General features: G+C 37.5%; 1 protein-coding gene across 1 annotated transcript in view; it reads right to left on the minus strand.

Annotated features, from left to right (window-relative positions):
- The window catches only part of LOC306843014 (hydrocephalus-inducing protein homolog), a gene marked incomplete at its 5' end in the record, with an annotated part of 66,224 nt that overhangs the window by 17,845 nt on the left and 25,167 nt on the right, over positions 1–23,212 (minus strand). Inside the window, 24 exons of the mRNA XM_079374257.1 lie at positions 150–306; positions 676–833; positions 948–1,067; positions 2,134–2,498; positions 2,589–2,756; positions 2,865–2,942; positions 3,071–3,200; positions 3,572–3,811; positions 4,620–4,769; positions 5,186–5,377; positions 5,828–5,949; positions 6,210–6,346; positions 6,421–6,554; positions 6,696–6,829; positions 8,426–8,600; positions 8,697–8,837; positions 8,932–9,141; positions 9,743–9,914; positions 11,273–11,395; positions 13,591–13,904; positions 14,133–14,276; positions 16,475–16,618; positions 17,190–17,448; positions 17,539–17,777. Of these exons, the coding sequence (XP_079230383.1) occupies positions 150–306; positions 676–833; positions 948–1,067; positions 2,134–2,498; positions 2,589–2,756; positions 2,865–2,942; positions 3,071–3,200; positions 3,572–3,811; positions 4,620–4,769; positions 5,186–5,377; positions 5,828–5,949; positions 6,210–6,346; positions 6,421–6,554; positions 6,696–6,829; positions 8,426–8,600; positions 8,697–8,837; positions 8,932–9,141; positions 9,743–9,914; positions 11,273–11,395; positions 13,591–13,904; positions 14,133–14,276; positions 16,475–16,618; positions 17,190–17,448; positions 17,539–17,777 (4,206 nt within the window). The remainder of the gene's footprint in view (positions 1–149; positions 307–675; positions 834–947; positions 1,068–2,133; positions 2,499–2,588; positions 2,757–2,864; positions 2,943–3,070; positions 3,201–3,571; positions 3,812–4,619; positions 4,770–5,185; positions 5,378–5,827; positions 5,950–6,209; positions 6,347–6,420; positions 6,555–6,695; positions 6,830–8,425; positions 8,601–8,696; positions 8,838–8,931; positions 9,142–9,742; positions 9,915–11,272; positions 11,396–13,590; positions 13,905–14,132; positions 14,277–16,474; positions 16,619–17,189; positions 17,449–17,538; positions 17,778–23,212) is intronic.

Below are 23,212 nucleotides of genomic sequence, written 5' to 3' on the forward strand. Positions count from 1 at the left end.
CACTTTACCTTCATTGGAAGTCAAATACTTCATGTAGTTCATGTAATCAAGTTACTAAATTTTAAATATGAAAATCTGAAACATGTTTAGGCTTCACAAGAATAGTCTTCTGGTGGTAAGCATATTGTGAATTGCACACTCAAACCTACCATCTCTTGTTGTAGGTCCTCAGAAAGTGGCAGGGGTTCTTCATGTTTTGGTTTTGTATCCAAGTCCTCACTAGGTGTCATCGCCTCTTCTCTTCTCAAATTCTCAAGCTCCTGTTGTTTTCTCTCTTCTTGTTCATGGTCAAACTTGTCCTTTTCTCTAAAGTAATCCACAAATTTAATTTCACATATTCATCCTTACCTACAGTTTTCTTTCTTTAAATAAAATTGAGTGTGAAGAACTTGTTGAATATTTGCTGTCATTACTGAAACCTATGAAAACCTGTAATCTCATATACAGGGTACACTGCAAGAAATCTTTTTAATTTAGTCTTATTTTGGAGAGAAAAATTTCAAACCTGAGATAAACGATCTGAAAACCCGCCTGAATACGTTTTTTTTTTAATTGTCTCAAGTTAATGTATCTGGATGCATGCATCTTCCGGAATATAATATTACAATAAATAAATTATTTTCAGTGTTTCAAATAAGAAGAATCTTGAATTTGTATCAGAACAGTGTAGAGCACCTTAGCTTGAAGGCACTGTAGCTGTTAAACAGGTTGATAACAAAAATATGGCGACGGTTGTCAAAGGCTTTCAGGATGATCTGGAGCATTTTACTTGGTGAGTGGCAGTACAGTGTCTCCAATCCGTCAATCACAACACCACGGTGACAGTCGCTAAGCTATGGCATGGGGGCAAGCAGGACAAAATTACTATATGTCTGCATATGCTGTGATTGACACAAATGATCAACCATATATCAGATATGTATAGGGTATACAAAAAATGTACACACCTGCAGTCTCTCTGACAGGATCTCTACCAACACATCATCAGGCAGTAGGCAGTTAATCAGCCCCAGCTCTTCATTTTGACTGGCACTCACACTCAGATGCCTGTGTACCTGACCATCTGTCTGCAACACACACACACACACACACACACACACACACACACACACACACACACACACACACTTTAAATATGTATTTATATCCATTCATACATAACACTTACAAACAAGACAAAGTACAATACAGTACAGATCCATATGTTACACATATCTTACTGTATTTAATATATTAATGGAGGGAAAACCTGACACTTTTTACCATTTTTGCTTTCCAGTAAAAATGTTTGCTATGTAGTGTGTATGTGTATGTATATATATATTTAAAATTAAATCAGTAATGTTGAGAAGGATTATTACAACTTTAAATGACTGTTTTCAATGTATTTCAGCGTCACATAATCCTCCATAAATCATCAAAATGCTTATTTGGTGCTTGAGAAAAAAAAAAATCTTATCAATGTTAAACAGTTGCATTGCTAAATTTTTTGGGAAACTGTGATACATTTTTTTCAGGATTCTTTGATGAACAGAAAGTTCAAAAGAACCATATTTATTTAAAATATAAATATCGTACTATAACTATAAATAATAACTATTATAGTAATTAACTCTAAATATAAATATTTTATACATAGCTTCAAGCTAAGGTGCTCTACACCATTCTGATACAAATTCAAGAGTCTTTTTATTCTTGAAACACTACAAAAATAATAAATGTTTTATAATATTGGTCACACTTTATTTTAAGGTCCAATTCTCACCATTAACAAACCATAAACTACGACTTTTGCCTCAATAAACTCCTAATTTGCTACTTATCAATAGTTAGTAAGGTAGTTATTAAGTTTAGGTATTGGGTAGGATTATGGATGTAGAATATGGTCATGTAGAATAAATGCTTCATAAGTACTAATAAGCAGCCAATATGTTATTAATAGGCATGCTAATAAACAATTGTTAATAATAAGAATGGGTCCCTTGCTTAAAAACAAGTAAAATCTAAATATCTTATATAATGCTGCCTCTCAAGTAAATTGATATTGTTTTAATGATGTTTTGATAGTGTTACTGGACAACAAGAACCAAATACTATGTATGTGACAAAGTGTACAGATATTTTGTATGTTACCAGTGAAGCAGTGTGACCAGAGCTGTTATTCTTCTGTGAATGCCCTGTGATGTTTGTTTTATTTCGGGTTGAGGCAGATGACGGGGGGACTTTAGGATCATTGGTTAGGCTGCCTTCAGCTGTGTGTTTGGCAACTGCCTCAACACTTAGAACTCCGGCAGCCTGAACCACAGTGGTCACCATATCTGCTGCTGCATCATCCACTTCCTTCTGAGCATGCACCACAGCAACCTTGGCACATTGTTCCCTTGCCGTCAGGGCTGCAGAGCTGTTCCCTGATGCCACAGCCTCCTGCACCACCTCATCTACACTGAGACAAGCTGCTCCATAGTGCTTAGCCAGAGTAACTGCTGTCCTTGTTTTACCTGCACATAGATGCTTACATCTGCATCAGAACATACTTTCCAACAGCACAAATAGACAACCATACCATGGGTAAATCTATAAAGTCTTACCTGAGAGAGGGGCACCATGAACAACGATGGCAATGCCCCGGCGATTAAGGGCTGCCTTGCCTTCTGGTGAAAGATCAATGCCCATATGACGTGCAATAACTCTAGACACAGGGTTGTATTCCAGATCCCCCACTGCAGTGCCAGTGCTGATGTTGTCTTTAGTCTGGCCTGTGAGGAGAAGACACATGTATGTGTAATAATGCACTGAATTATAATACCAATCTCATAAAGAATGCAAATGCATTTCAATTACTGTTGCCCAAGGCTGAACCATACCTTTACCACTGAGTGTTTCACCCTCAGATGGTGCAGCTGTCTCCCCCTTGTCTTCATCTTCAAGACCCTCCACGGAATCTTAAAAATAGGTTAGAACTATAAGATTCACTTAAGCATGAGCATGTTCCAAGTCAGATGTGTTTTAGTCTCACATACAATTCTGTATCAAACATAATTAAAACCATCTTTGTTGCTGTATACGGTACCCTGCTTGGGTTCCTGTGAGCTCTGCTCTTTGTAGAAGTCCAACAGTTCTGGGGGCAGAGTCTCGCCAGGAGCACGGGGAGGTAGAAGTAACACATTTTGGGCATCGTATCCTTTTAACATTCGCAAAATCTGAGAAGCAGAACACAAAGACACATTGGAAGAGGATGAATATACAATGGGAACGACAGTGTCCAGCACAACACTGAACCAAACACATATCTGAAGGTCACTGTTGAGAAATAAGATTCATTGGAAGAACTGAAAATATACACAGTACACAATAAATGAGGCAAATGCTGAAAACATAGTTCTGCTACCTTAGTCTGAAATAATCTGAAGAGAAATGTTAGTTTATAGTAGGAATTTTCATGCTGAAACTTTCATATTGACAGTATGTGATCTCATTGCTGTCTAAGAGGATAAAAAAATAGATATCTAAAAAATCTGAATAAATAAATCAAACAAAAAAGAAAAATCTATTTTGAACCTATTAAACTCACCTCTTCCTCTTCTAGGTACTGGTTGTCGAAGTCCAGAGAGTAAAACTCTATAGGGAAGGGGCAAGGGTTGCGGACAACCACCTCAGCCACCTTCCCTTCCCAGTAGGGCAGGATGGACCCAAAATCTAGTTCCGAAGAGGAAAACTCCAGCTGAGGCTCTTCTCCCTGACCTTGGGCCAGCAGCAGGATCTTCTGAGTGCTCTGAGCCACTGTTATCACTAGTTTCTGAATGTACGCCCTCTGAAGAACACATATGAGAAGGATAACAACCAGGCCTTTGAATAAAGCTGGCTGCAGATCGACTGCAGGCAAAACAATATTGAAATATATGAAATTATTCATAACTTAATCATGTTACTTTGACTCTCAATAGAACTACAGACTGCCTTCATCCTACTTTAAGGAATCAAATTCAACATGGTAAACTGATTAGTCTAAGTAATTTATTTATAGAAAATATGAAGTGTATATAGATATACTAAAATATAGCTAGATTTAATCTTGAAATTAGACATCAGAAAGTCCCTTCATAACTGTTACACTGCCATTTAACAGAAGTCTCTTATTCTCACCAAGTCTGAATGTATTTGATCAAAATACTGAAATACTGATACATTTAAAAATAACTGTTTGTTATTTTACATTTCTGTAATATTGAACATTTGTACTGTATGTAATTTATTCCTGTGATGGCAAAGCTGATTTTTTAACAGCTATTACTGCAGTCTTCAGTGTCTAATATTCCTTCAGAAATAATTCTAATATGCTGATTTGGTGCTCAAGAAACATTTCTGATTATTATCAATATTAAAAACAGTTGTGCTGCTTAATATTTCAAGGAAATACTTTTTTCAGGATTCTTTGATGAATAGAACATTTCAAAAGAACATTTATTTGAAATTATTTGTAACATTATAAATGTCTTTACTCATTTTAATCAATTCTTGCTGAATAAAAGTATTTATTTCTTTGAAAAAGAAAGTTTTGTTATATAAGTTATGTAAAACCAGTAAATGTGTAATCGTATCTAGTGTTTGTGTTTCTTTACCCCCTCTGCTGGGCTGAATTTGACCTGCACGTTGGTTCTGTCACCAGGATAGAGTGTGCCATCTGAGGGTAATAACTCAAACACGACTGGAGGAGGCCGCTGTTTCAGCTGAGCCTGTCGTCTAAGGTACAGTGGGATGTGCTTGTCAATCTGATCACACAGCCAAAGAGACAACATCTGGGATAAATTCCCATTCAATTCATTTACAACAAAACTAGATATGTTATCAGAGGAAAAACCACAACATATGGTAAGAGCACTGAAGTAAACCTCATACCAGTCTGATCTAAAACTGATTAGCAAGAACAAACATGCCACAAAGACGAATGAATCTCAACACTGCGACCAACACCCATTAATATCAAGCAGATATATACTGTATAATTAATTGCTAAAACAAATTCAGCTTATTAATGATGGAAATGAGTCTCAAAGTCAACATGAAGTCAAAATTAACTCCATTTACTTTCTTAATACATGATCCTAATCTTACAGCGAATGATTCATCAGTTATTCCAAAAACAAAAATAACTCTGGCTCTTTGTTTGTATGGTCAAGGCTTGTACCTTCTTTGGTCGTTCCTCCTGTCTGATGCTCCACTCACAGGGCACTGGCCCAACATTGTGCAGCTGGAGTGTGATCACGTGACACAGGCCGCACTGGATGGTGTCGAACTGCAGTGTGTCTGATGACACTGTGAGAGATGGCATTGTGACCTCTGCACATAAACGCACCTGCACTTGGGGCCCGTTAGTCACCTGTCAATCACACAGAAGTGAATGACTCAGCTACACATTATTGAAGCAAGTCGTAATAAGCTATAATGTAGAGCACAAACAGCAGTGGGTGCCTTCCAATAGATATATACTGTACAAACAATGCAAACTAGGTATTATTAATTCTGTAATAATTAATTGACAAAATGCTGTTTTTGAGTTTTTCTGATTTACTACTTTTTTATTGCAAATTATATAATCAACATTAGGAGTTGAATGAAAAACGTGAATTTTAAGATGTCACAATTTCCTTACATTTGTTAAAATACCTAGAAATTGTGCAGAATCTTATTAAGTACAAGTCTGTATGAGATTTGTGAATGTTTATGATAATGGATGTTTGCATTCTCAAAAGGCACAGAAAGTCAATATTTCATCTTCATCTAGCATTTCTTTGCTTGTCTCAGATATTTAATGTCATTTTCACCAAACCTGAATGGGCATAACTGCATTGATCGTTCCCAGATTGGCCCCACGGGCATCAAACTTCACCTCAAACGTCTCTGTCTCGCAGAAGGGCAAATTCTGCACCCTATCCAATTCTGTACTAAACCCTGAGCAGAATAAAAAAAAAAGAGTATTAATGCAGTGAATAAAGCTACTCCGAATTAAATTTAAAATTATTCATACTGGAATAGTTACACTAAGAGAAGAAGATCAACTTTACATCAAACCACAAGCTTTGTAAACAATCTAAACACATCACAGAGATTGACACCTATTTAAACAAGATTTGTTGCAGAAATCAATGCTGTCCAGAACAATCATCTCTGGCTGTTTTAAATCTACTGATCATTCTGTGGAAAGGACCAACCTGTGTCCGCCATTGAGCTCCTGTCAGCTCTGAAAGAGACAGCAACTGGACAAGTGTTGGTTATTTTGACAATGTGGGTCACGATGCTGCCATTGTTGACATAGCCAAAGTCCAGTGTGTAATCGGGCAAGATTAACCTAAAGAGAAGGTCCATCAGACACACGTTTTGATTGCTTGTAAAGATGAGAGGTCTCTACATGACTGGACTTACTTGCACAGCTTCTTGAGCCAGATGTTAGTGGACCCAGATCCTCTTTGATCTGTGAGTTGGTGTTGATTCTGTACAGCCATTGCATTTTCCTTTACAAGGAGTCGTTCTAACTCCATCTGCAGCAGGGCATCATACTATGGCATACATATATATTATAGTACACACAAAAATGTATATACAAAGCTGCAATAATGGCTTTTCTCATTGGAGTTCGATGGATTACATCAAGCTAGGAAGAGGAGGACATAACATGCAATTATCACAGACAGACTCACTGTAGGAATGTAGTCGTCTTCAGGTGGCATCTCCTCCTTTTCTGTGACAAGCCTGCTCAACACACCCTCCCTTGATTTTTCATTTTCCACCGAGTCTTTTGCCTCCTTTAGCAAAGAACCATATATCTCCTCATCTAGCCAGGAAACAGAACCTACTTTCAAAGCCTCTTCTGATAAGCCTTACTCAGATAAGATTTTCTTTGAGATTTGAGTACAACAGTCGTGTCTTTTAGTTCAAATCATAATTTTCTATTTAATCTGAGTCTACTCACTGCCTGCTACTACTGATTCAACAATCTCTTTTTATAGGCCTTGTAGTCGAAGTATTGACCTTATAATGTAAAAATATCTCTTGAGCAACAAAGCCTGCAATTTCTTCGCTCTTTACAACAAACTGCCTGTTAGTAAAGCAAAGAATCCGATCAATAGGTAATCAGAGAGGAACACAGTATTCCTCTCCTTAGTAATAGCTGCACCATTTGCTCTATAACCACATGACCTCAGAGAACAAAACTGCTTGTTTCTGAGATAAATAGCACTCCTTCAGGCTGGCAGCAGATCAGAGAAGAAAATGGATTTGAACAGTTCTAGCGCAGAGTGTGAGCTAGCTCAAGGTCAAGACCATTACATCTGTCTGCAATCTGGCACGGTGCAACTGTGTTTCATTAAAGGTTAGGTGAGCCAAGACGAAGGACTGGACTCCTTTCAAGTGTATTTGATGAGAGTGAAAGTTGGATCATATTCAGGAATTTAAAACATCCTGTCTGAACTTCTCAATGTGTTCAACAATTTTGTGAAGAGCTGTTGGCCTCAGAATGGTTAATTAATTTCTAAGGTTCGATTAATTAGATCATATGAAGATGTATGGTGTCTGACTTGGCCAATCACTTAATGGCTATACTTTTTTGTAAGACTAAACTCTTACTTAAAATTCCTTTTGATCTTGAAGTTGGGATCAACCAAGTGAAAATGACAAATCCAAAAAGCACAGCGCCAAACTGAAGAGTCTTGAGATGTGTTCAGGTAAAAACAGATATCAGAATGTTTTAGAAATAGCCAAACAGCTAATTAAAAGTTACTTTTTGAAAAAAATATATATATTCAGTTGCTACTATAAACACTTGCTTATAAAGTTTGCCCTGCCTAGTTTCTTCTCTGTGGTCCACTGCTGTGAAAATGGAAAATGATCAGCTGTGCTGCATGTCAAATGTTGAACTTCTTAAAAACACATCTTAATACTTGATGCTCAGGTGCAAGACGCTAAAAAAAATCTGTGAGACAAAGTGCAAAGACGTCTGTCTAGCAAATATTTACACCAAAAAATAAAAAGCAGTGCAAGTGCAAACAAAAACACATTTTGTGTGAACATTCCCCAAGAGCACACCTGTCCAACAAGCCGTGCAATTTGAGGTATAAATAATGATTATCAAAAAGTTTAATTCTTGTTCAGATCTCTACATACACTAACAAAAGTTTGGAGTTGGTAAAAAAACAAATCGGTAAGACAGTAATATTGTGAATTATTATTGCTATTCAAAATAATAAATTACTATTTTCTATTTTTATATAGAGGCAAAGCTACATTTTCAGCAGCCATTACTTCAGTCTTCAGTGTCACATGATCAGAAATCATTCTAATATGCTGATTCGCTGCTCAATAATCACTTCTCGTTCTTAAAACATGTTAAAACCAGTTGTGCTGCTTGTGAAAACTGTGAACAGAAACTTACTCAGGTCTCTAGGCAGGTCCAGACATAGTCGAGGGAAAATACCCTCTCCTCTTACAGTAATGTTCTCGGCCTCATAGAAGGCCACTTGCAACTGAAAGGTCTTGTGAAAGACTTCTGGGATCCCTGGGAGGTAATATACACTGAGCCTCATTTCTGCATATGGCTCTAGGTGACCCTTCATAAGAAACACAACCATGACACTTGATGCCACAAATTTGATACGCAATGGATGAAAAGTCAACATTGTATTAAAACACGAAGAACATCTCACCTTGCTGGGGACAATGAGAGGCTGACCAGGCAAGGGTTGCTCTACAAAGAGTCCTTGTTCTTCAGTTAGAGTAGAGAAATCAAAGCCCACCTTCCCTGTGTTTTTCAGAGTGATCTCTGCTTCCGCCACATGATCAAACAACTGTGATTATAGAAAATAAAACAGAATGAAATTTTCCATGTATACATATTACTGCTGAAATTATTCTATTGATATTATGGAAGTCTGTAGTTACCTGTAAACCAAAGTCAATGTCATTTGTGTCCAGCGTATACGAAACAAAGGAAGCCTGACCCTTGAGTGTGATCTCATAGGTGGGCCCTCCTTCCACCTCACACAATGCCAACACATGCGTGCTGATGTCAGCGTGGCCGAGAAACGAGAAGGTTACCAGCTTGGTGTCACCAGGCTGTAGTTGCCCATACAGTGATGAGATATCAAACACCTATGAAATAGATGAGTATAATCATATTGCATGAAAAAGAGGCAATTCAAACTGTACAATACATAATATGTTTAGAGAATATTGCTCCAATGCAAAAGCTGAAAAAGTCTGCCTCCTCAGGCATCATCTGGATGTAAGAAGGCAACAAGGCATATCTGAATCCAATAACTGTGCCACATCCTGTCTACTGAGTTACCTTCTTTTGACCAATTTCTGAAGGCAGCGTAGATGTATCCTGTGATATTCCACTACATCCTGTGCATTTGATTCTGTGACAGTTAAGTTCAAAAATAAAAATGGTGTCTGAAAGTTGCAGTTAGTGGTCAGTTTGTGTGTGGATGTATGTTTTTGACCTACTTTTTCCACTTTTGATGTCATTTCTAGCTAGAAATTAGTATTGTAGTGATTAAATAGTTGCTTAGTTATCACTAAAGTGTCTGTATATTGTTGTAGATCATTAACTATTAAGCTGCCTCATAAATCTGTCCTGAATAAGTTTTGGGAGATGCCTTTGTGCACAAACACTGCCTGCAAAGTCATCCCTAAGCTTTCGGAAACAGCCTATGTCAACATAAAGAGACAGACGCAAGGTTATACCAACCTCTTTCACACCCACACTCGGATGCCCATTGGCTGTGAGACTGATAGGTTTGCTTCCCAGCTCTGTGCTCAATGGCCTTTGTGTCGAGTAGTTCCTATTCTGCTCCTGTCCCTTGGAGCTTCCATGATGCAATTCATCATCTTCCAATTGAGGTATGATTATGTCAGCCTCCCTGCAAAAACATAAACAATGACACATTATTAGGGGTTTTCAGCAATCATCAGATCTCCATCTCTCTTACTTCACGTTTTTGTTCCGCCTAAAGGGTCAGACGGAAACCAAATTGGGTCTGTCAAGATGGCCATTAATTACAGAAAGCATTAAATAATTGAATGGATGTAATTTATCAGAAGAAATGTTCAAATGGTAAGTCTCAGGCTTTAAAGAAAGGGAAAAGAATATAATAAGAGCCACACTCACTCAGAATAAGCTTTGATGGAATCAGTGTCATAATATTTCGCTTTCGGCAAAAAAAAAGCAAATCAAATATCTTGTAAAAACTATTCAGACGGAAAGTTGTATTGAAGGTGGACAGGTTGTAACAATGGCTGTTATTATAAATGGAGTCAGCAGGGGGCAGTGTTAATCAAAAAATCTATCTTTCTTTTCTTTTTTTTCCTCCATAAGCCAGGAGGTGATTACTTAGTAGTACAGATAATGAATAAGCTCCACAGGACCCCTGGAAATTGAAAACACCAGCCATATCTACAACAACAAAACAAATGTACAGTTTTTGTGCTTGAATGTTTTAATATATGTGTGTGTGTGTGTGTGTGTGTGTGTGTGTGTGTGTGTGCATGTTTATGTGGTTTATGAGGACACAAATTTGTATAATGACATGGGTATGACAGAGGTATTACAATATGAAGGTGGTTTATGAGGACACTGCCTATGTCCCCGTAATTCAAAAGGCTTAAAAAACATACTAAATGGTGTTTTTTTGAAAATCTAAAAATGCACAAAGTCTCCTGTGAGGGCTAAGTTTAGGTGTAGGGTTGGTGTAGGGCAATAGCACACACAGTTTGTTCAGTATAAAAACCATTACGCCTATGGAGAGTCCCCATAAACCACAAAAACCAACATGTGTGTGAACAAGTAGCTCCAACCAACATCTCTGTGAACCAGGCTGTGATCACTGAAAAAATGACAGTGTAGAGAGTGTTTTAAGTGCTAGGGAAGTCTGGTGCAGGTGTTATCAAAGTCTCTCAAGAGACATGTGCTGCCAGACACACTCGCTACGCTCAACAAACACACAGATAACGCCTCACATTTACCTGCCCTCCTCGATATGAGTGCATACGTGATGGGTGCTCTTGAGTAATCTAATGATTCTGTAGGAGGCTACACTCTGTACTCTCATTATCAACTTGGAGAACCAGTGAGGAGGTGAGTAATACTCAAAGGTCTGCTAACATGATGAGATTCGGGTAAACATCCCACTTTATATGTATCCTCATAATTCCTGCTTATTATCAGAGAGGCTTCAGGGAGTTGTCAGCCTCTAGTCTCACACAGAAGCTGTTCTCAGACCTGTTTGTGTCCGTCTTGCCGTCAGTTTCTTTCTGCTCTAACAGCTCCCACTGCGCCTCCTCGCTCTCCTTTCTTTTGCCCCCAGCGTCTCCGTCAGTCCCTTGACTCGTCTCATCAAAAAACCTTCCAGAAAATAAGAAAAAAGTAATCAGTCTCATATCAGCCACAGACACCACAAAAAAAAAACTGTCCATCAGCAAGAAATCTGCTATGTGTCGGGAGCCCAAATGGATCAATGAAGTGGTGCAATAATACTGGCTTCACTCTTGGTTTTAATTACTGATAAGCTTTTAATTAGCAGGCTGGACAATGCATGCTGAAACCCCTGTGATATTGATAGGAAAGGTCATAGTCTTATTGGATCATGCAGGAGGTGGGAAGCGAATAGCAGGGCAGAAAGTGATTAATCGTCACTGGTTTGCACTGTAGCCCCAAGGAGGCTTATCGATTAATCCGACGCAGGACATGGCAGTCACTAAACAACAATTTAAAACTCAACCCAAAGTTATCGACAGCTAAGATTTTAAATAAAGCTTTTTGCAAGCAATTTTTCTCTTTTAAACAGGAAACCATAAGCATGTGTGTCAAGCTGAGAAGGTGTTGGATATATTTGCGTATGAGACAAGACAAAAATGCACATGACTGCAATAATTAAAACATCCTGTCAAATATAACAAAAATGCAATGAGAAAAATTAAAGCAGCAAAATTTTAATAATTCAATAACAATATCTTGACGTTGTTTCCGATAGCATTATTTGATTATTTCAAATAATGCAATAAGAATTAGCAGTGTCAAGGATTGTCTCGCTTAAACAGTGTGAGCTGAATCTGAACAGTGAGTGAACACCAGTAAACTGAATTCATTCATACCAACGCATCCTATATATTTAGTCAGATATTTACACAACATGAACGTAATATTACAACTGCATCTGTACAAAATTATATAACTACACAAGTGAAATTGAAATCTAGTATTTGCTAATCTAACACGATTTGGTGAGTTGGTGGCTAATTTTTTATGAATTTTCATGTGATCTGCTTACACCCCACAGACATTTAGGTTTAGGGGTGGACCTTCATAATAACAATGAACTTTTCTAAAAGTCATACATTACCATACAAATCAATTGGGTCATGAATTTTGAATATACTCTTTGAAAAATGCACTAAAAAGAGAAAGTTTTAAAGAAAAAACGTTTTTAACATGTTTGTGTTAAATGTTGATACATGCTTAAATTAATACATGATCTTTGAATAAAAGTTATTTTCACTGACTAAAATCAGATGCCATTTTAGAGTTAAAAAAAAAATTATTAACTAAATTTAAATTAAATCATCAAAAGAAAAATATGATTAGCTAAATGCTCAAAATATATTTATTAAATATACTATTCAGTATTATTCAGTTACATTTTTATTACTTAATATTTAATTATTTACATTTTAATTGAAAGTGAACACTGGTAGTAATCTAAACACTTAGTTTCTATAATTGCTCCACTACATGGCACTGAATGCTCTATTTGAGAACACAAGAGATCAAATGTTTGACTGTTATTGTAAGGTGCTGTTATTGAACACCACAGAGACTGTAAATGCTGATGATCCATTATTTAATCACAAGCTTCTCCACTACTCACTTCCATCAGCAAAGTGTGAGCTGTCATACATCATCACCCATTTATTCAGTTATAGTAAGTTACTGCATTTCCTCACAGGGCTTGGAAGGCTTGACTGGACATCTGTCCATCTTTAACAGCTGAGTGCTGAATTAAAGCATTGACTGGTTAATCTTTTGGGGCTTTTTTGGGAGTCGTTTAATTCCCCCAGTTTATTTATTTATTTATATATTGTTGTTGTTGTTTGTCAACAGAAAATCAATACTCCTTGAACATTTCTCTCAAGAAGTCACTTATGCAGCCTTTGAATTGCTAAATATCAGTGTAATTCCATACGGTCTGTCCCCTTTCCTGCGACAGGCTACATTAAAAATGCACTGGCTTGGAATTAAAGCACAGCACAGCCAAGTTTACCCTGCAGAGAGGTGCCCCTGTGCTCCTAACCATTTTAGTTTATGCTTTAAAGACTACAAACGAGATCACTTTGTATTCAGACTAAATTTTGAAAAATATCTCAGTGATTCTATGTCCAGTCAATAAAAGTCATTGGGGTCTGATTGTATGGACAAAATATTCTTCAAAATATCTTGTTTTGTGTTCCTCAGAAGAAAATAAGTCATATTGTGATATATTTTCAATTCTGGGTGAACTATCCCTTTATGGTTTATATTATAATTTGAACTTCAAATCCTACCCTATATGGCAATGCTGTCGATCTACCAGGAAGGCCCATCGGTAGGAAATACAGAGTGGACTGCAGTTGGTCATAGTGAGCTTGCGGCGGGATTTTGTGTTGTTGAGAATGCAGCCAAAGTCCAATGTGGTGCTTGAGAACTTGAGATTAGGGAAGTGGACCTCACCCCTCAGCACTACCCTGTCCTGCTGAGGGTGGCCGTGGTAGCAGAACTCCAGCACATCTTCAACCACACGGGTGACACGGTCCTGTCGATACATGGGGTTGAAACGCACCCATAGCTCTTTCTGAGCTCCGACAGCCAGCACCAGACTCTAGAGAAAGAGAAGAACTAGATTCAGCCTGAAAGACCAAAAATTCATCTGCACAGATCAAGGTAATGGAAAGCATTGAAATCTTACCTGCACACTTGTATGCAAAGATGTGCAACAATAGGATTTTAAGATTTTTATTTTTACTTTTTGGAAGAAAGACTTAATGGCTCCCATTAATTGCACTACCATTACTGGTATATAAACAGCAACTAAACTCCACCTGTTTACCTTTGAGATTGTATACAGTTCATCCCCATCATAATCACACAATGCAAAAGGCTCACGCAGGGTCAGTTCCATGGAGAGGTTTAAGGAGGACACACTCTTCAGAACCAGCCTCTGATACAATGGAACCAGAGACACATCTGGAGCCTGTGAGTTAGACAAATATATTGGAAAAACAACATATAAAGCAAAACCAATAAAACACAATATACTACGGGATTAGTGTGCGTGTATGTACACGTTTACTGTGACCATACTAAGTACTGTATAATCTTTCATAGGGACTAAAAATATGTCTCAGTTGAAGACTGAGAAGTTCTGAAACTACAGTGGTAGGTGTAGAAGAGGTAATATATAGAGCAGCTATTATTAATGCTATTAGGCACAATATAATTTTCAAGCAAATATATCAGTTATTTGTGGAATTTCACTCTCCCTACTCCCTTGGTTTCCCTCTTCCTCCACTTTCCTCTCATCTCTCTCTCTCTCCATTCCCTACTCGCTCTCTTTAATTGCTTTATTCCTCCAAGCTCTACTAAGGGAGCATTCCGTAAATCTAGCAGCACGGGCTGTCAAAACACGGACGAATGGGACAGAATCAGATAAAAAGAATGCCACTGAAAAAAATTTGCATTTTTAGTTCTAAGATGCAGACTTGCAATGCGCCTGAAAGCAGCTGTCAGAAGATATAAGTGTATGAAAATATGTATGGCTGCAGCAAAAAAAGGAGAGAACAGGAATCTGACAATGGGGGTGGTGTTGTGTCTGAAAATGTGTGTGTGTGTTGAAAGAGAGATAATAAAAGTGAAATAAGGCAGACAGAAAATCATTTTCATTATAATGATGGTTCCCCCTGAGCTCACTGTGCGTATTCTACAGCTTTTTTTAAAAACAGAAGAGGACCTGAGATGCCAATACTGAGCTGTGGGCTGGGGTTAAAATGAATTTGCCACCTCAGCTCACTTACAATCATTTTGCCAATGAGAAGTAAACGGCTCTTTTGAATGAGTCCACATAACAACTGCATGGTCTTTACTGACAATATTAGAGGCAGCCATTTATTTTTAATTCCAATAGACCATGACAATAGCCTATGCCTCAATCTTGTCTTTATGCCGTCAAGTGACTTACAAATGAATCGAAATTGATTGACTGGATGAACAGACAATAAGATATCTCTTCTATACCATTCATAAATTAGGCTTAATTCCTGTACAATGGAGCAGTTAATTGCCTCTAACCACATACTGCAAACTATCTTTCCAGCAGTAAGGAAAGCACCTCGTACCACTTAAAAAGTGAAAGGACATTTGATAAAGGGTACATGTACAGCCACTGAGCTGCGGCACAGATAATGGACCTGACATTTAACATACACACACAAAACAATATTGACAAATTGAGTAATTAAAAGGACACTTCACCCAAAAATCTAAATCTGTCATCATTTATTCACTCTCGTGTCATTCCAAAACTGTTTGACTTTCTTTCTTCTGCAGAAAACATAAGAAGATACAGTATTTTAAAGAATGTTTGAAATGGTTTTGGTGACCACTGATTTCCATTGTATGGGGAAAAAAACACATTTCTCAGAATATCTTCTTTCTACAGAATAAAGTCATGTAGGTTTGGAAAAACAAGAGGGTGAATAAATTCTGGGTGAATTATCCCTTTAATATTAATTAAATTATATAAAAATAAAGTAAAAAATAGACACAAAGTAATTTATTACAAAAGTTGAAACCTTTACCACTCGTCTGCATTAAACATGAAAATGCAACTAAATAAGACTAGACTGTGCTGAGAAATTTCAGAGCATTAACCATTTATGACACCAGTTAGCAGATTTAAGGCCAGTTCACACCAAGGACGATAACTATAAAAGATAACGATAAAGATATAGTTCTAAAAATCATTCTCAATATTAAGGAATAGTCCACACCACAGCTATAACGATAAAGGCACAGAGAAACAATGGTAATGGAATCACTTTCAGAATTATTTTTTCCAGCTGATGAACGATAAACATTGACACCCAATCATAATCCATCCTACTATCACTAGCTCGAGAATTTAAAGCGGCAAACAAGAGTGCGCTTGGAATAAACAGACGATATCGTTCGCTGGTGTGGACGCTAATATCGTTATCTATATAGTTATCTTTATAGTTATCGTTCTTGGTGTGAACTGGGCTTAACTTTGGCACCCCTAAAAACTAAATATACTAGAAAATAAACTAGAACATTCTGGAGGGGAACTAAAAATAAAAAATTATATGAAATAACTGAAAAAATATCTACACTTATAATATTTAAAATTCTAAACTATAATAGCTTTTTGCAAACCTTTTCCACATAGAAGTTGATTTGTTGGGAGGAGATGTCTATTGCTGGGGAGACAAATTGGCATGTGACGTCTGCAGTCATGATGCACTCTCTCACATACTGACGCCCGACAACAGCATAGCATACCAGTTTCTCTGTAACCACCTGTAATTCATTAACACACACATTTAAAAACACATTATCTATATATATATATATATATATATATATATATATATATATATATATATATATATATAGATATACACACACACACAAAAGAGATACTTTTCATATTCTCAATTCATGAATGGATGTGAATCATCTTTAAAAGTATAATTTTTTAAAAGCCTGCTCGGCCTTGTCAGAAATGTACTCAAACAAGCCCTTCTCTATGATGCCTAAGTGCCGGCACACTGACAGCTGACCGACTGATGGCTATGCAATGCAGCATCCCGGCGTGGGATGCAGCAGGGCACGCCTATATTCACTTCTCACCTTCTCTCATCTCTAATTTACCATTAAATCAATAAGGACTCAAGGAGGCATGCATCTCTGTAATGCTCTAGAGAGGAAGTCAATACACAGCTCTGTGCATCTCCACTAAAAGAGGATTAAGTGTTGCTTTCAGGACCTTCATCACTGTAGTATTCAAACTTCAGCCGATTGTGTAGGAACTACAGTTGGCAAACATATTTCAAATTGTTGCGAAGAATGTAGTCCTAGATATAGATACCTTGGGAATGTCAGAGGAGCCCTCAAGCAGCATATCAGCTGAATGGCCAGGAGCAAGTGATAAACGTGCAGGGGATAAGCTGAAAACTGGGCCTTCTTGAACTGAAGTTTGTAGACTCTTCCTTTTCTTGTTCCTAGACTTGTTAGGTGACAGAAGTTCTCTATTAGGAAACTGTGGAAACCCCTCTGTGGTCCATAATAGTTGGTGAGTGCGACGTCCTCGGTTTGTGATTCTGAAGGCGTACTGACATGGGCCAGAACTGGAAGATCAGGACAACTATGAAGTTTTGTGAATAGAGGACACGTTATTGTTAAACTCAAGGACATCTGCATGTGATTGGTTGTTTTACCTGAAGTGAGTTCCCAAATCCAAGTTAGGAGCAAATGGCCGGTCAGTGACTATGGTGGTGCCCTTTCCTTTGGCCCACACAGGAATGTTAAAGGTCTGTCCATCCTGGATTTCTAGTAACAGCTCATCCTGGAAGGGCAAGGTGTCATTCAGGTGGGCTATCAACTTCAATTCCAATCTCTGCTCTGGAGGAATTTCCCCTTCAGTGGGATCCACACACCAGTGAGACCTGTTCTTCACCTTTTAACATACATATACATGGTATAGAACACAAAAATCACAAAATCACTAATTCCATAGTGAAGTTTTGAACATATGACAGCAAAAAAGGATATTAAACACTGAAACATTCTAATAGCATTGTACATATAATGTTTAAAAGACCTATTAATAGCATTGTTCTTGCTCATTTAAATCTTGCTTACTAGACATGTAAACTACAGTATACATATAAGTGGTTACAATTAGGACTAGTGAAAAAACATATAGCCCCACTTTTTAATGCTAATCAAGGCTGCATTTATTTGATCAAAAATACAGCGAAAACAGTAATATTATTGCAATAAAAAAAACTGTTGTCTATTTTAATATATTTTAAAATAGAATTGTTTTTTTCAGTATGAATTTTTTCAGAAAATGAATTTTCAGTAGCCATTACTCCAGTTTCAGAGTCACATGATCCTTTAGAAATCGTTTGAATATGCTGATATTCTTATATCTTATCTTAGATATCTTATATATAAAAACTTACTGACCCCAAACCATTGAATGGTAGTGTATATATTATGCTAATTTATTCTTAGTGAGCAACTAAGCAAATTAAAATGTGTACTTTCCCATTTATTACAATTGTGACCAGGAATAACCAGCTATATAAAAAAAAAAAAAAAAAAACCTCAGCAAAAAATGAAAAGTAAAAAGTTTAACCATCCAATCTTACTATTAAAATAAAAAACACCTAGCTATAGGAATAATTTGGAATTAATAAACAGCAATGAGACACTAAAGCATCCATTACAATATATAGTCTAAGACAGGGCACACGAAAATAAAATAAAATAATCACATACACAAAACAACGGTAAACTCCCTTATGTGTGTGGACTGATTCTTCTGTGTCTTATGTAATGTTCAGGGGAAATTATCCCACAGTGGATGAGTTTTCTAGTGGGGAATGAGAAATATTAATGATCATTCCCTCCCGGTTGGCTCAAACACAAGTAAATGCCAGTCAAATGCAAACCGCTCAGCAACATCTTATCTCAGTCTTGTAATTGAACAGAGATTTAAATGAGCATCCATGTAGAGATAACATGCACATATGTGTGTCTATATGTCCTTCCAGCAGGATTCTTTTTATCTGAAGGGAATAGGAAATACTGGCGATAGTATAAAGGAATTGTGATCATGTATCGGTTTTATAATGAGAACTGAATGGCTAATGGACGAACACTGTGCTTCAACTCACCTGTGTCTAACATCTGCTCTGTACTGGGGAATTGACATGGAGGATATACATATAAGCAGTTTTTTTCTTATTCAAACCCCAGATGTGAAGCACCTCCTCTCTGGCCTACGTTTTCTCCCCACTTTCATTATTTCCTTTCATTTTCTCATAACAAGAAATACACCAATGAGAAAAAAGTGCAAGCTTGTCTTTGCATGCAAAAGTGCACCTCACCAGCTGCTTAATTTGTACCACTACTTTTCATAACTGTTGGCAGAGGATTCAAATCAATTTTCATAACGGGACCAAATGATTGATGTCCTGCACATTAACTTTTAATTGGGATTTTCTGACTGAGCAAAGAGAACCTGGGTGTTGGTGTGTTAAGGGATTCTGATTAATAGCGTTTTATTTATCTTAAGAGTGTGGCTCATCCTGATGGCTGAGTATAGCTTTTGGCACATTTATCATCATTCCCATTACTCTCTCCTTTTACAGTCCTCATAGGAAAAAACTAAGTGAGCAGACTGCAGAGAGGAAATTGAAGGTAGAGTATTTCCTGTTTCAGTGTGCAGAATCTAATACGTTAATACATCTGAATGTACATTATCCCAATATTAAATAAAAAGGCATGAAATATTGAGTTGAAATGACAGTAGTCAATTTAGCAGAAAATAAAATTTTGACCACAGAATGTAACAACTGTCCAATCAGAATCAAGTGTTCCAGAAAACCGTGTAAACATCTCACGTAGATGAATTGGCAGCTAACTTTTTTATATCCGACTCTGATATGGATTCTGAGGCATGCGGGACTTATATATTTGTGTGTGGCAAAGTGTGTTTGTGAGGCAGACGGTGTGTTAGAGACCGATCAGGAGGAGCCTTACACATATCTCACATTCACTCAACTGTGCAGAGCCCCATGAATAATTCTAGAGAAATATACTGACCATCAGAGATAGTAAAGGGTTTTGGCAGCACTTTATATGAGAAGCCCTTTGAAATATATTTTAATGTATCAACCTTTTTTAACACAAGAGCAGGCACAGCCATTTGTAACTTGACTGTGCAAGGCTACTAGTGTCATCTGCATCCAGATAATTTAGCTATACAAAAACAGTCCGTTATGCTGCTTGATACTGCAAACAGGTATTTCTTATATTTCTTATACATATTATTTCCATTTATTATCACTCAAAAAAAAAAAGATGCTATATAGCACTAAAATTGGCTCATAGGGGAACCACTTTTGGTGCTGCATAGCACCAAATCTTTTTGTTGAAGAAATACAGTACAATATGGCACCTCTTATGGTTCTACATAGCACCATGTGACAAAGGTGCTGTATAGCACCTTTGAAGATATGGTGCTATATACAGTCAGGTCCATAAATATTGGGACATCGACAATTCTAACATTTTTGGCTCTATACACCACCACAATGGATTTCAAATGAAACAAACAAGATGTGCTTTAACTGCAGACTGTCAGCTTTAATTTGAGGGTATTTACATCCAAATCAGGTGAACGGTGTAGGAATTACAACAGTTTGCATATGTGCCTCCCACTTGTTAAGGGACCAAAAGTAATGCGATAATTGGCTTCTCAGCTGTTCCATGGCCAGGTGTATGTTATGCCCTCATTATCCCAATTACAATGAGCAGATAAAAGGTCCAGAGTTCATTTCAAGTGTGCTATTTGCATTTGGAATCTGTTGCTGTCAACTGTCAAGATGAGATCCAAAGAGCTGTCACTATCAGTGAAGCAAGCCATCATTAGGCTGAAAAAACAAAACAAACCCATCAGAGAGATAGCAAAAACATTAGGCGTGGCCAAAACAACTGTTTGGAACATTCTTAAAAAGAAGGAACGCACCGGTGAGCTCAGCAACACCAAAAGACCCGGAAGACCACGGAAAACAACTGTGGTGGATGACCGAAGAATTCTTTCCCTGGTGAAGAAAACACCCTTCACAACAGTTGGCCAGATCAAGAACGCTCTCCAGGAGGTAGGTGTATGTGTGTCAAAGTCAACAATCAAGAGAAGACTTCACCAGAGTGAATACAGAGGGTTCACCACAAGATGTAAACCATTGGTGAGCCTCAAAAACAGGAAGGCCAGATTAGAGTTTGCCAAACGACATCTAAAAAAGCCTTCACAGTTCTGGAACAACATCCTATGGACAGATGAGACCAAGATCAACTTGTACCAGAGTGATGGGAAGAGAAGGAAAGGAACTGCTCATGATCCTAAGCATACCACCTCATCAGTGAAGCATGGTGGTGGTAGTGTCATGGCGTGGGCATGTATGGCTGGTTCTCTTGTATTTATTGATGATGTGACTGCTGACAAAAGCAGCAGGATGAATTCTGAAGTGTTTCGGGCAATATTATCTGCTCATATTCAGCCAAATGCTTCAGAACTCACTGGACGGCGCTTCACAGTGCAGATGGACAATGACCCAAAGCATACTGCAAAAGCAACCAAAGAGTTTTTGAAGGGAAAGAAGTGGACTGTTATGCAATGGCCAAGTCAATCACCTGACCTGAATCCGATTGAGCATGCATTTCACTTGCTGAAGACAAAACTGAAGGGAAAATGCCCCAAAAACAAGCAGGAACTGAAGACGGTTGCAGTAGAGGCCTGGCAGAGCATCACCAGGGATGAAACCCAGAGTCTGGTGATGTCTATGCGTTCCAGACTTCAGGCTGTAATTGACTGCAAAGGATTTGCAACCAAGTATTAAAAAGTGAAAGTTTGATTTATGATTATTATTCTGTCCCATTACTTTTGGGTCCCTTAACAAGTGGGAGGCACATATGCAAACTGTTGTAATTCCTACACCGTTCACCTGATTTGGATGTAAATACCCTCAAATTAAAGCTGACAGTCTGCAGTTAAAGCACATCTTGTTCGTTTCATTTGAAATCCATTGTGGTGGTGTATAGAGCCAAAAATGTGTCGATGTCCCAATATTTATGGACCTGACTGTAGCACCAAAAGTGGTTCCCCCATGATTACGAGCCAAGAACCACTTTTAGTGCTATATCGCACCATTTTTTTATTAGAGTGTACTTTGTACATACTGTGCCCATTTATTTCCAAAATAAGCACTACAATATTTATAACATATTGTTGCATAACCATGAATATATTTAATTTATACTGAATATATATTCAGGATTCATTTATTTGATACAAATATTATATACTTACAAATTTTTCTATTTTAATATATTTTGAAATTTATTCATGTGATGGCAAAGCTGAATTTGTTTCTAAAAGCCCTCTATATTTAACATTAAAATTGTAATTTATATTCTTATTAAATTTTTCTATTTATAAAACAAAAACATCCCTTAAAAAAGAAAATCATTAGAATACACAAACACCTTTGAATAGCCATCAACACAGAAATACAGTAAATGCTTCAGAACCAGAAGCTAATGGGGCAATGCTAACCACCATGGATGTATTGCAAAATATTTATGATTAAGTTTAAGCTTATACACTGATATAGTGTACCTCATGTCATAGTATCTGTTTAAATTTACACCAAAAAAAGCTCTCTGCTGATTAGTCCCAGGACAAGCCAATGGCAACACAGTCATGACCAGCAGTAGGATGTCCTTGGAAGAGGGAAACTGCAAATTCAGTATTAAGCAAGGAGGAAACAGCTTTGAGCAGGTAGAGGGAAGAGAGAGGGCTCTATCCTTTGAAATGCACCGGACTAAAGGAGGTCAGCAGGGAGACATAGATCACTCCGTAAGTCTTCATTTGAAAGAGAAGTGGCAAAGCAAGTGGGAGAGAGATAGAGGAGGGGAAGAGATATAGACGAGTCGGTCGATAGGGAGCTAGATCGAGGTTGGGGCGATTTCCCCTTGAGAGAGGAATCAAGTGAAGAACAAGCCAGCTGAAATTTCAATAATAAGATCAGACCTGCATTAGATGGTTTAACACCATTGATTGCTTTAAACTTCATCATGCTGTAGAACTTTACAATGGAACCAAAAGCCAGTCTCAGGAGAGACATATCTTTCCGAAAAACTCACAATACTAGTTTATCAGAAACTACATGAACAGATGGACGCTTAACAGTGAAAGACTGCATTTTGAGTATTTTCAATTCACATGGCACTCTTGTCAGCATCTGTCTGGCACTCAGCCATGCTATCGAGCGCCTGTAATGAAATTCAGGATCGACTAAAGCTGGAAAATGTTTGGTA

Source organism: Barbus barbus, assembly GCF_936440315.1.
Source record: "Barbus barbus genome assembly, chromosome: 23".
In the NCBI taxonomy this organism is placed as follows: Eukaryota; Metazoa; Chordata; class Actinopteri; order Cypriniformes; family Cyprinidae; genus Barbus; species Barbus barbus.